Source organism: Syngnathoides biaculeatus, chromosome 9 (genome assembly GCF_019802595.1).
Source record: "Syngnathoides biaculeatus isolate LvHL_M chromosome 9, ASM1980259v1, whole genome shotgun sequence".
In the NCBI taxonomy this organism is placed as follows: domain Eukaryota; kingdom Metazoa; phylum Chordata; class Actinopteri; order Syngnathiformes; family Syngnathidae; genus Syngnathoides; species Syngnathoides biaculeatus.
This window is the reverse complement of record NC_084648.1, coordinates 27,480,321-27,494,195: the sequence shown is the minus strand read 5'-3', so window position 1 is coordinate 27,494,195 and position 13,875 is coordinate 27,480,321. Positions and strand designations below refer to the sequence as shown.

General features: G+C 42.5%; 1 protein-coding gene across 2 annotated transcripts in view; it reads left to right on the top strand.

The window, feature by feature from the left end:
- The window catches only part of dlc1 (DLC1 Rho GTPase activating protein), a 125,085-nt gene that overhangs the window by 97,923 nt on the left and 13,287 nt on the right, over window positions 1-13,875 (top strand). For both annotated transcript variants that reach the window (XM_061829165.1, XM_061829166.1), the window contains 6 exons: window positions 3,296-3,367; window positions 5,088-5,169; window positions 6,480-6,543; window positions 8,057-9,711; window positions 10,311-10,490; window positions 11,981-12,140. In XM_061829165.1, coding sequence (XP_061685149.1) covers window positions 3,296-3,367; window positions 5,088-5,169; window positions 6,480-6,543; window positions 8,057-9,711; window positions 10,311-10,490; window positions 11,981-12,140 — 2,213 coding nt within the window. The remainder of the gene's footprint in view (window positions 1-3,295; window positions 3,368-5,087; window positions 5,170-6,479; window positions 6,544-8,056; window positions 9,712-10,310; window positions 10,491-11,980; window positions 12,141-13,875) is intronic.

The window sequence follows — 13,875 nt, the reverse complement described above, 5'->3', positions numbered from 1 at the left end:
AGGGCTGAGCAGAGTTGGAACAAGCTTAGGGAGAAGAGGCGCTGACTGTATTGAAAAGAAAAGCAAAGAAAAAACCGCAGTGGTTAATTTTAGAACTGGCCAAGGAGTAGCTGGGAAGCAGCTAGGATTGTAGCTCACTGCTTATTCTAAATAAATTTAGTGGAAAAATCCTGGAGATTGTAATGTAATCCCTATTAGCAGCACCAAAGCTGTCATTAGTCATGCACTGATAGTCATTCTCATCACTCTTTCCTGCTTCTTTTCCCCCAGTATAGTCAGGCATTTTCTTCTGTTGTCTAGAGAAACTTTATCTGTATATCTGATTGTTTTAACTGGAGGTGGCATTAAGGCAAAAAAAAAAAAAAAACAGAACATTCACAGTCACAAAAAAGCATGCTCTTGTTGTCTGAAATTCCTACTTGAGCTCTAAGGCTTCAATCATCAGGGTCAAACTGACACAGGGCTGACAAAGTACTTATCAACCTTATGTATGTTTTAGACTCCATTTATCATCCACACTTTCTTTCCCCATTCATCCTCAAAAACAGTTGTCACTACATAAAGAAAATAAATATGAAGAGGAATTTGTCCTGAATCTGCAACTAGGATACTCTGTGGTCAGTTTTACCGTAACCCTGACCATGATAGAGTATGTTGTAATTTCGCTGTTGCTTTTGGGCTTGAGTGTTAAGTGCTGGTCTGTATGTTTTCATGAGTTGTATTTCCAACCACTTTTACAAATGTCATCAAACGCAGCCTTTTTATCAAGGTGTGTAACCTTACTACTTATAACAGTAGAGTGGTGCTGTAAAACATTTATGGCTTTACAGCCTCTGCAACTGTGAGGACGCTTGGTGCGTACACACAATCCCAGAAGCCATTGTTTGCCTTGGCTGCCTCCCCACCTATTATCTAGCCAGGAACAAACGAAGGCAGGGCCTTACAGTCTAGTGGTCAGCAGCCACCGCAACGCCGCTTGACTCTGTTCCTGTGAGAGAAGCAGGAAGGGGAAGTGAGGTCGTTCCTTGGCGAAGTCAAAGGAATTGGGACGGACAGTGAGGAAGACCAATTTAAAAAAAAAACACTCAAAAATGATTAAATTATGGAAGCAAACAATACATACAAAATTGGGAGGGGTTGATTTTGGACTGCATTTTTGTGGCAGCAGTTAAGTTGTGATTACATTTTGATTCTTAGGTAACGACTTTTGGAATGTTTGTGCCAAATTCTTCATGCCCCAACCTGCTTTCTTTTGCAAACCAAACTAGGAATATTTGTTTATATTATTCATATTCAGTCCGTGAATGAATGGAGATCTTTGCCCATTATTTTTCTGAATCCGCATGGTGGTTACTGTTGTAATATTTTGTTTATGAAGGCACTCCAAAATCCCCACTGCAAAGTCACTTTGATCGGGACTAGACATACGGGGTGCGTCAGCCGAAAGCCTCTTTCCTAATCCACTTATTGGATCTCGTAGTCTTTTCAGTGGGACTTGGGGGTTGAAATCGAACTAATTCTAACTGTTTGCATGTCTGATTTGATTTTAATAGCTTTACTTGCTTTAAAGTTGTTTGTCTTTAAACATGAGGATGGTCCTTTCAGACACACACAGACTTGTACATGCACACTCGGAGAACACAGAGTGATGCAGAAGGTAGCTGAAGAATTGCAGATCCTTTCAGATATTTGGATAGTCACCCCTTTCTTTCAGTACCCAAAATATGGTTGTCACCACAGACATACAGTATGTGCTCACACAAGCTTTGCACATCGACTGTGACAAATTTGTCTCGTTTGTCAAATAGGTGTAAACCACACAGGTTAATTAGTTAATTGACACTGGATGCATGCTGGTGTCAGGGTTGCTGTGTCAGAAGCTGCTGGCCCCTGTTGAGGCGAATTGTAGACCCTCAGTTGTTCGTTTCACACCTTGTTGCTAGTGGGTTTGTCTGCCATCTAGGCTTGCTGTTGGTATGTAAATGAATATATATGCTATAGACAAGAGTCTTTGCAGCAGCAGCAGTGGTCTTGACCTCTGTTTGCCAAGCATATATTTCCTTAAAAGCCGGAGACAAATTCCTTGTGTGTTTTTACACACTATGCCAATAAAGCTGATTCTGATTCTAATTCTGAGTAATTTTCAGTCCACACAGTCCCACTTTCATCTGAGATGTTTACCAGCATTGCTTCCTACTTTTGTAACGCGTGTTTTGCTGACAAGTGTTTGTCATGGTTGTGCTACATTCGGACTGACGAGCTGCCACAACACTTAAGATGGCCTTGTAAAATAAGCTCTTCTTGGCCCGGAGACAGACTCCTACCCGTCTTTGGTCTACAAAAACAAAAAACACCTGGCTAGGATGAGATGTAATCATTTGGGGAAACTGGAGTGTGGGCAAACATTTGGCATATGTCTTCTAAGTGGCGTTCACAGGTAATTGAGATGCTTTCTACTGTAATCTATAATGGATTTCATTCACTCATTTGTACCAAAAATAATAATAATAATATATAATATAAAATAAGATAAATAGCTCTCATATGTTTGTGAGAAGACCCCCAATGTATCCTTTTAAAATGTATATATATATATATATATATATATATTTTTTTTTTTTTTTTTTTTTCTATAACTTTCATGATTATATGATATACATTGGTGGCTAATGGAAACCTATTCAACAAAGACCTTTCCACTGTTTTGAGTTCGATGTGAGAAAAGCATCAGCATACTGACCAAGAAGCTTAAGTGGCACACACAGTGTGTGCGGGGGGGTTAACACCATTTGCACCAAGGATGTTTTTAAGCTCCAGGTTTTAGAGCATGTGAGAGGAGAGTGACCAAGTGGGAGATAGCTAATGAGGTCAAAGGGTTCAAATTTGATTAGGTGCAAACTAACTAGATGTTCTGTTTTTATAAATTTCCGCATGTCCACCCACCCGTCCATTTTCACTATCTCTTCCTGGAGCCCATCCAAGCTGATTTAGAGAGGGGGAATCTGAATTGTAGTGTAGTCATTCACACAGCTGGACCATGATCCCTAGTGATGAGTGCATTTGATCACTACACGACCACTGAGACATTGTCGATGGGCTTCAACTGAGAATTCACTGTGCTTCAGCAACCAATCCTGTTAGACTTTGTGATGATAAAATGTTTGTTAGGCAATTGTCTTCAAATGCTTTGTACCTGTCGTGTTTATTTGTACATGTGTATAGCATAATCTCCATTTGTCATGTCACTCAATCTGAAAAGCCTCTTTATTGTTTTGGTTTTTTTTTTCTACTGCAGAGATTGAGGCCAAAGAGGCCTGTACATGGCTTCGAGCAGCAGGCTTCCCACAGTATGCCCAACTTTATGAAGGTAAGCATCCCCTACTGATGCTAGGGAGTGTGAAGGTGGTAGAAAATCCATCCATCCATCCATCCATCCATCCATCCATCCATCCATCCATCCATCCATCCATTTTCTTAGCTGCTTATCCTCACAAGGATCGTGGGGATTGCTGGAGCCTATCCCAGCTTTCAACAAGCAGGAAGCGGGGCACACCCTTAACTGGTTGCCAACCAATCGCAGGGCACATGGAGACAGACAACTGTCACACTTACAATCACATCTAGGGACAATTTAGAGTGTTCAATTAATGTTGCATGTTTTTGGGATGTGGGAGGAAACCGGAGTGCCCGGAGAAAACCCACGCAGGCACAGAGAGAACATGCAGACTCCACACAGGGAGGGTTGGGATTGAACCTGGGTCCTCAGAACTGTGAGGCCGACACTTTCCAGCTGAACCATCCAGGTTATCTTCGTTCACAGACTGATCGAATTATATTAGATTAAATTGAGATCAAATGAGTACACAGTTTTATTTTACACACGACATTCGACCAAACTGCGGGAGCAAAATCTCTGCTCTTCTTCCCATGGATGTAATTAAGCTTATTTGAAATCATTCACAGTTGTATTCATTTTTATGCACACCTCCCAGTGGGAAAATGTTCCTGAGGATTCAAGGGGGGAAGGGTCGTGGGGCCAGCGTTAAACCATTCTTATATAATTTGGAGGTAGGACTGTCCATGTTCCAAAGTTAAAAATTAAATTAAATTAATTAAATTAAACCTGGACTATATATTAAGATAAGGATAACTGAGCCCGAAATTTCTTTATCACTTGTCATTGTAAACACGTCTCAAATAGCCAAATGTCAAATTTCCCCAAATTCATGATCCATTCTTCCAACGACAGTATGGCATACCCTAGACCAACCTTTATATAACAACAGAACAAAGTTAAGTTCAGTCCCACTTAAATGTGAAAGGCTTCCTAGAATATGAGTGAGACAGGCTCATTGTTTTTGTGAAAAGGTGTTGAGACTAATTTCATACACCCGTGTCAAGTGAAGTAGGGAGAACTAAAACAAACACCAATCACCATGACTTTGCCGACGTCACAGTTTAGCCAGCTAAACATGATTCGGAATTTGTGCCAATGGATGATGCATTTTCCTTCTCTTGGGACAATATTGTCAACGCTGTTAAGACTATCGCCCCAGAAAAGTTAAGCAGACTGACGGGCCTGTTTCAGTACAGAAAGTTAAAAGTGCCAGTATTCCATCAATAGTATTTTCTTATCATCACCCAACCTAAGAGTTTGGTTGCAAGATTCCCATTTGGAGCTGGGCGAGGACATTCCGACAAGTGCTTGAATGTTGGCCCAGCAGTGGGTTCCAATATGTATCTTGTGGCAGTGCCTCACTGTCTGACTTGTGTGCACTTTCTTGAGCAGTGATTTGCTACTAATGAGCTTGACTTAAAAGAGAAAAGAATTAGGAGGAAGTTGGAGCTCCAAGCTGCAGCCGAGTACCTATTGTCATTCTTCAATCAATCCCTCAGTGCTCCACAACCCCCTGTCTGCTGCCTCTGAAAGCTGCAGCTGCGTTTGTTTGGTCGGATAAAATGCCACTCCTCTTTTAAGTTTCATGCAGGCTGTCTAGGGAAGAAGGTGGGAAGGAAGACATTGGTGGGTGTTTTGAGTGGGTGTTGTTGAGTTTGATCTGAACACACTGGCCTCTCTCTCCTTTCAGATGCCCTGTTTCCCATTGACATCTCCTCAGTCACCAGGGACCACGACTTCCTAGATCGGGATGCCATTGAGGCTCTCTGCAGGTGAAACTCATTGCAACACAAATACCCTCTTCTTCCTCTCATCTTATGCACTGTTCTTCTTTCTCCTCCATTGCCTCTTTTCTGTAGTTCTCTCTTGATGCCACCCAAATTAAACCGTGAGTGTATGACTTCAAAAGCAAGCACAGTTTGGAGAGTTATTGAGGGGGATGAAAGAATGACATGATAAGCATGTTGCAGTTATATACTCTCCCTTATGTTTGATTCTAAGATGCTTCAAAGCACAAGGCTCAAATTCAAGGCTCGGGAACCCAGAGGCTACCCCCTGAATCCCTTTATGTTGCCCAATAAAGCAATTAAAATGTGTCTGCTTCATTTTTCTTGATAGCTGTTTGTTTTAATCTTACCAGAAAATAAATACCACAACTTGACTTTTCTTCAATTTTAACAGATATTATAATGTTTTTCTTACCCAAATACCTTCCTAACATAAACTGAACAATAGTTATTTGCTTACATTGAGGTGAATATACATGAATGTGGTTTTCACAGTCATATCGGGCCTGTAAGGGAGACCATAACTGTGGTTATGCACGGCTGCTTTCGAAGAAAGCGCAGAACTCATGGCTGGCTGCTTTGTCAGACAACGTTCTTTACATTAAATTGAATCCAGTCTTTTAAGTTGTTGAACAATATCTAAATGTGACTCGGACATAACCAATATGGGAAATTGATTCATTGCTTTGGATAAGATAGCCAGTTTTGTGCCCATGAAAGTAAAAAATTAACAATGGTCACTTGTATCGTGTCATTGCTATAATTAGCATAAGGGCTGTGACGAGATGACGGAGGCTAACGGCCTTTTAATGAAGTTGGCTTCATCAAATTCCAGCTTTCAGTAATAAAGGACAGCAGTTGTGCCTTCGTGCATCTGGAAACTATCATATCAATGACTTATCCCTCAGTGGCTGCCACCCCAACTCCTCCGGCCAAGCTATTCCTCAGTTTCCATCCCTTCATCTCTCCATTGTTACGTAATCTCCTCTAAAAGCTCTCCAGAGGAACCACGCCACTTTTGCTCCCCTTCAACAGGTGGCTGAAAGGATAAGCTTTCTGTCCCCTTCTTAAGATTTCGTAGCCACTTCAGCAGGTTATGTTCTCTCCCTTTTGCTGTCTCCATCTCAATCTCTTTCCGCTCATGTGGGGATTATCCTTTAGCACTTCATTAGGCAACTTGAGAGGACACTATCCTTTGCCTTTTTCCTTATATTCCCTCCTTTTTTCTATTTTACACCTGTGTCTTTGGGGTCAATTTTACATATAATGTATTATATATATATGTTTCTTTGCAGGAGGCTCAACACCCTCAACAAGTGTGCTCTAATGAGACTGGAGATATCACCTCAAAGAAAAAGGGTGAGTATAAAGTTCACCATCAGTCATTCTCTGGACATTCTCTGATCAACCACATTTGCACTCCATCCCCTCAGTAAGATGTCTAACCTGGGTTTTCTCCCATCCTATTGGATGAGCAGTAATTTGTGTCTAAATCAAGAGAACTGTGAGGGGTCCCAAAGGTATGGAGAGGAAAAAAGCTTTTCATATGTTAATAATGATGTGGCAGATTTCACCTTAAAAAATTGTGCACTTCACTACATACAACAAGTTTTGGTCTGTGTTTCAAGTAATATAGAACCTGACATGGATAGCCACTATAAAACAAGAATTGCTGTCTTTTAAGATAATCAACCTTAATTCCCTAATGGTCTTAAGCGTTACACAGTAACACCCTTGTCCTCTGTGTGGTACTATTCATTGGGATGACCCTCTGTGTGTCACTTTTTATTTTGGAGCAGGGCAGTCAAAGAGGTCATTTGCCTTCCTAGTGGGATGACAACCAGCTTCTGATACAGCGTAGGAATGCATTGATCTCTCCATCGCTCTCTTAAATTCTTGCTACTCACTCTGTGTTACGGCAATAATAGTTTTCATTCCGCACAGTGATATTCACACACGTTGCAGAGAATGCTTTGATGTATTGATAAGATATCTGCAGAATGTTGACAAATGTTTGAAGGTGTAGTTGGCCCATCAGCTGCTGTCTATTGTTATCTCACATTCCAACCAACATAACATCAGAAAAAAACCTCTGTGGAATGTGATTAAGACATCCCCATAAACCTTGTTGTTGTCCTTAAATCACTGTTGAGTAAAAGTTAAGGTTTTACATTGAGCTGAATCATTGTTGACTTTTATTTGGAATTTGGCTATAGAAATACATGTTTTGTGGACTTGATCTGTGCAACTAGATGTTAACTTCTAATTTCAAGGCTTCTGTCTCTTCAAAGGGCTTGTGATCATTATAGGTTAAAGGTCAACTGAGTTATTGTCTTATTTAGTGTCCACAGGGAGGTGAGATGGGGTCATCTGTGGAATCTGGGCGAATAGACTCCAAGTGTTGAATGACAGAGGTGGTATCAGTAAGGTCGTCTGACACAGCTAAAATACAGACAGATTGTCTCAAGACTGGAGACGAGTGACCTGAGTTTGTATGGCTGTATTGTGATCTATGGGGTCATAATGGAATTTCCTGAAATCCCTCTAGGGCCTGAGATAGATTAACAAGGCTGAGAAAGGTATGCACATTTAGGGAAGATGCATATGTGGCTTCTTTATTCTCTTGTATGGAAATATCCTCCATAGAGTAGGAACTGTTGGAAGATGTTTTCTGGTCGATCGTGAAAAAAATTCCCGTAAGTTACTAATCAGATGGTCAAGGTGCTTGGGTTTCTTGAGATTTATGAGAATTTTGCCATGCATTGATGTGTATGAGTCCATGTAATGATGACAAATATACATGCCTTCAATGTTTTGTTTAGCTTCTGTATAAGAGAACAAATCGTTTACTCTCTCGCTCTGTCTCATCTAGAGTGAAGACTCAGATGACGATGAACCCTGTGCTATCAGTGGCCGCTGGACCTTTCAGAGAGACAGCAAGCGCTGGTCCCGGATGGAGGAACTGGACGTTTTCTCCTCATTGTGCACAGATAGCGCGCAAGCACCTCCAACAAAGGACCAAGTATCCAAAAAAAACAAGCTGGCCCTATGTGAGGGAAACAGTTCAGAGAGTGTTCTGACGGATCTCAGTGAGCAGCCTGAAGTGGGTTCCATCCATAGCAGTGGTAGTGGCGGAAGAGCAGAGGAGAAAAGCCGTGATGCCACCCTCTATTTACCAAACGAAACCATTCCCATTGGAGCCACGCGTGCGAGCTCTGTTGTAAGCGTGTGTTCATCCTCAGGTACAGGCGGGTCAGTATGTGCTAATGAGGACTCACTGTCTGATGGGTTGCCTCCATCACCTTTGGAGATGCTCGGACAGTTCACCTTCGATCTGAAAATGGGAGAACTTGGAGGAAGCCTGGACCGTGGTGGTGGCAGTGGTAAAAGCACATGTTCACGAGCCAAGAGCTTTCTAAAGAGGATGGAAAGTCTACGTCTCCGCACTGGAACCACTTCTAGGAGAAAGAAGAAACCGAGCATCAGTGGTGGGAAGATTGAGATCAGCGGCCCTGTGATCAAAGAGGGTCTTGATGATGACAAGTTGCGGAGTCTCAACTGTGTGGATATTCCAAGTCTCAACCTAAACCAGAACCTTAATCACCAACACCTCTCAACTCAGACGATGACGCTTAGCAGGAATCGTTCTGTATCCTATTCTACTCAGACTAGCAATGGTAGCACTGGAAGCACTGGGAGCAGCCAATCAGAAGCCAGCAGTGGCAGTGCAGTTAGCACTCCAAGCCCAGTGACTCGCACTCGTAGTCACAGCACCGCAGCAGGCTCCGGTAAGAGAGGGGGGATGTACTTGGAAGGTTTTGATCCGTTCAGTATTCTCCAGCAAGCAGCTGATCGGCAACCATCACCAACACCCAAATCATCCCCACCTATCCCATGTCAACCAAATATTATGAGCATTGACGAGCAGAACCAAAGAAACAACCACAGAATTCAGGAGAATGGCAGCCAAGTAGAGCAAGAAGACAATGAAGGCAGGCTCTTTTTCTATTTACCAGAAGGTCACAAGCCAGGCACTTTCCCCAAAGCGTTGCAAGATGGGGGTTCACACAATAACAATGGTAATGACAATGGGAACTCTGTGATCCTGAGAGGACGGCAAAGTAGACACCTGCGTCGGGTTTCTTCTGGCTCAGTGGACAGTCGCCTCAGTTTTTATGACAATGTCCCATACATAGAGCGAGATGAGGCTGTGGAGGGGGATGAACGAAAACTGGAGGAAGTGTTACAACATGTGAGCGGGCTGCAACACTTTGTGAACGCCTGGTCTGAGGATGTGGTGGCCGGTGAGGAGGAAGAAGAAGAAGATGAGGAGGAAGAGGAAGGAGACTCTGATTCAGCATTGGATTCGGCCTCACCATGCCCATCCTCTCCTCTACAGAACCGTCTAGAAGAGACCGAGAATGGAAGTGACCAAGACAGCACAGGGAACCCGCTGGGGGAGGGGGAGGAAGGGATGAGGGAGAGGAGTGATTCTGGTGTTGGAGCATCACTAACAAGAACCAGCAGGTTAGTCAACAACCTAGAATGTGACTTAGCATTGATGTTTGTTCAAATTACTAATGGTTCAGTGACAATTTTATGGTGGGGGTGATTGCATTTTGAATTTCTACAGACCTCGGGTTCTGTAAATCTGCAGTGAAACTCAACATCATTATTTATGAATGGAAAAACAACATTGACCAATAGAAAGAGAAAGTCGACCAACACAAAGCGTATTTTATAGCCAGTGACAGCAAAGTATAAACAGGAGACACACTTAGACTGCTCTCCTTATGTAATTCTCTGGAATGTTGCTTGGTCACCATGGGGATTGTTCCTGCTTTTGTAGGAATCCACCAACAGCCTTACATTTGTTGGGGGGGGGGGGGGTGTCAACAAACCCTTGATTGATGTATACACAAATCCCTCTCATCCTTAAAACTGATCACTTTCTTGATAATGCTGCAAGATGTGTGTGTATATGTGTGGCTGTCAGTCATGGCCTTAGTTTGAATGCAAAACAACCAGCATTATTGCTTTTTTTTTTTTTTTTTCACAGCCAACATTATTCTTAACATCTGCCGTTTGTCTCTTCTCTCTTCCCCCCCGGCCTTCCTGTGCTCCAGGCCACAGAAACTCCGCTGGTTGAGCTTCCATAACTCCCATCGGCCAAGTTTGGCCTCTGCCCAGTTCCAGATTAGCTGCCAGTCTGTACTGCAGATGAATCTTCTTCAGAAACTGTCACTGCTGCAGCTCACCGCTCTTCTGGAGAGGCACACCCCAACAAACAAACATGGCTTTAGCTGGTGAGTCATCTGAATGAAACCTTACAAAGTGAAGGTCACAATACATCGAAGTGATGTAGAGTGAAGGCAGGCACGTAATGAAAATTGTATAGTTCAGGTCTCAATCAATGCTTTCGTCTTCCGACCCCGTCTCAGTTTCCTCCATCTGCGGGTCATTGTAAATTGTGGTGAAGGCTGTCGTCATAGGTTGGGTTTCACATTCTTTTCCTAGATCTGTAATTGCTGGGAAGGGGCTTACATTGTGTTTTTCTCTCAGGGGTAATCATTGCCATTCACACGCGTAGTGTTACAAGAGCTGGAGTTTGGAAAGAGCTGTCATTTACAATTGTCATCCATGTTTCCAACTCAATGGACTTAATTCTACTCACAATTGTTTGATTTTCTAGTACACCATGCAGCTCTTCTCTCGTCATCTACATAGTTTATTTTTTTCTTTTTTTACATAAATGCACTCGTGACTTACACCGCAATTTCAGGGAGAAATCCACACATGACCTATATTCACGGGACTTAAAAAAATGGGAAAAAAATTAAGTAAAGCAAAAGCAGAAAAATCATATACTTGACTTCGATTAGAATTTCCAGTTTTAGAAACTACTGTTTTGTGTTATTGTGTGTTGATTTTTTTTCTATCTTGAAATCATTTTTGAGGACAGGAATAGAACTTCTGGGCTTTGCTCAAAGACGGGGGCTAGTTTTTGGCAGCTGGAACCCTGCAAATATTCAGAATTCCAAGTCTAGTCAATATCATAATTTGCTCCTTTTGCTTTGTACTCCCAAAATGTGGTTCTCAGAGTCAGTCTGAGGCTTCAGGGCATCAACTCTGACAAAGATGTGCTTGTTCCAATTCACACATTACAGTGGTATCGCAAACACTTAACAACATTCTCAAAAAGATGTACAATTCATAAATATGTCGGGGTACTCTGATGATACTTTTCAGTGCTAGTGCTAAACCCAAGTCCAAGGACACACCCAAGAGAACAAACACAGACATAAATGGGTACAAATAGTGTAAAGGGGTGGAATCATCCCCTTTTGTCACAGTACAATACACCACATCACTTCCCCAAAATCTACCAACCCCAGTCTTTCTCACCTTGTTTATCAACCTCTCTCGTAAACCCGGAGACAGGATTCTGCAGCCACTTGTCTTGCTGCACACTTTGGAAGCCGGAGGTGTAGTCAAGCATTATCACATGTTGATGCAGAGGATGTCTTTAAAATGTAAACAGATAAAAACACAAATGAATCGATGTCACTAAAGAACAACAAAATTCATTGAAGAGTGCATTCAAGATAATCTCTTCTTCTATTTGAAGATCATTTAAACGTTTTGTGAATAGAAACGATCTGATGGTCGTTGTGTACACTGGAGGGGCTTATTTTGGTTGAATTCCAAAATGTACAACCTCGAGCACTCATTTGCCTGTCCAAGATTCATCAGTGTAAATACTGATCAGCTATTATGTGGTGTCTTCGCGTTGCAGGGCTGTTCCAAAATTTATGAAGCGGATAAAGGTGCGTGACTACAAAGGCAGGAATGTGTTCGGGGTTCCACTGCAAGTCATCGTCCAGCGCACTGGTCAGCCCCTCCCTCAAGGCATCCAACAAGCTATGCGCTACTTGCGAAACCAGTGCTTAGACCAGGTAATGTGTCACAAACTTAACATGCATGAGATTCTTTGAACAATGTAGTCTGGTAGCTCCACTGTTGTTTTCGTTTGTTTGTTTGTTTGTTTGTTTGTTTGCTTTAAAACAATTTCTTCAGGAAGAAGAGTTACATAATGCACTGACTTTTGGGATCTTCTTTTTCTTTTTTTTTCAAAGTGACATCAAGTGTGTTTCCAAACGTGTCCATGTTTTTTCATTCTGTCATACACTTGCTGAGACGAAGGGGCCCAGGGAAAGTCAGCTCATAGAAGTTACATCACCACAAGCTTTCTGTTTAACTCCAAAACAAAACGAAAGATTAAGACTGTGCGTGGATTCAAAAATAGAGGATAAGGGTCAAAGAATGTTTAATGTGATCATGTGCAAGTAATTGTCTTAAGCTTGTACTGGACATTTTCCATCAAGTTTTATAGTTTACTGCTGAATTTCTTTACAGCTAACAGTTTCATGGGCACTTTTATGAAATAGATTTAACAAAACTCACTGGTCGTACGCTTGAGATGTGTGTGATATATAGGACCTTGTATTAGCCAACAGACAAACAGTACCTAAAAGAATGTTTTTCTGTTTGCTTTCTTTGTTGCCCAGATCATTGTTGATATGCACTTCTTTTCCTGTCAGCTTGTCCCGTGAAGGGTCACCACAGCACATCATCTTTTTCCATGTGCACCTATCTCCTGGATCTTTCTCTCTTTCACAGGCTGCCCTCATGTCTTCCCTCACAACAGCCATCAACCTTCTCTTTGGTCTTCCTCTCCCTCTTTTGCCTGGGAGCACCATCTTCACCACCCTTCTACCAATATGCTCACCCTTTCACCTCTGGATATGTCCGAACAATCGAAGTCTGCTCTCTTGAACTCTGAACCCTCAAAGTTCCTTTACTGGATGCCATACTTACCCATCACTTCCTCATTGCCCCCGTTTCCTTCACCAACATGGCCATTACAATCCGCACCAATCACAACTCTCTGTCTGGGATGCTCAGAACTACTTCATCTAGTTCCTTCCAGAATTTCTCTTTCAACTCTAGGTCACATCCTACCTGTGGGGCATAGCCGCTAATCACGTTGTACATCCATCCATCCATTTTGTTAGCTACTTATCCTCACAAGGATCACGGGAGTGCTACAGCCTATCCCAGCTGTCGACGGGCAGGAGGCGGGGTACACCCTGAACTGGTGAACTTGTTGCCAGCCAATCGCAGGGCACATAGAGACAAACAGCCGCACTCACAATCAAACCTAGGGGCAATTTAGAGTGTCCAATTAATGTTGCATGTTTTTGGGATGTGGGAGGAAGCCCACGCAAGCACGGGGAGAACATGCAAACTCCACACAGGCGGGTCTGGGATTGAACCTGGGACCTCAGAACTGTGAGGCCAATGCTTTCCAGCTGCGCCACCGTGCCGCCCAGATTGTACATAACACCCACAATTTCAAGTGTCAGCCTCATCACTAAATCTGATACTCTTTTCACCTCCAAGACATTCTTAGCCAACATTTCCTTTAAAATAACCTCGATGCCATTTCTCTTCCCATTTACTCTGGGGGAAAATAATTTAAACGCTCCCCCTAAACTTCTAGCCTTAGTGCCTTTTCACCTACTTACTCTCTTGGATGTATACTACATCAACCTTTTTCCTAATCATGATGTCAACCAACTCCTGAACCTTTCTTGTCATAGTCCCAACATTCAAAGTCCCTACACTCAG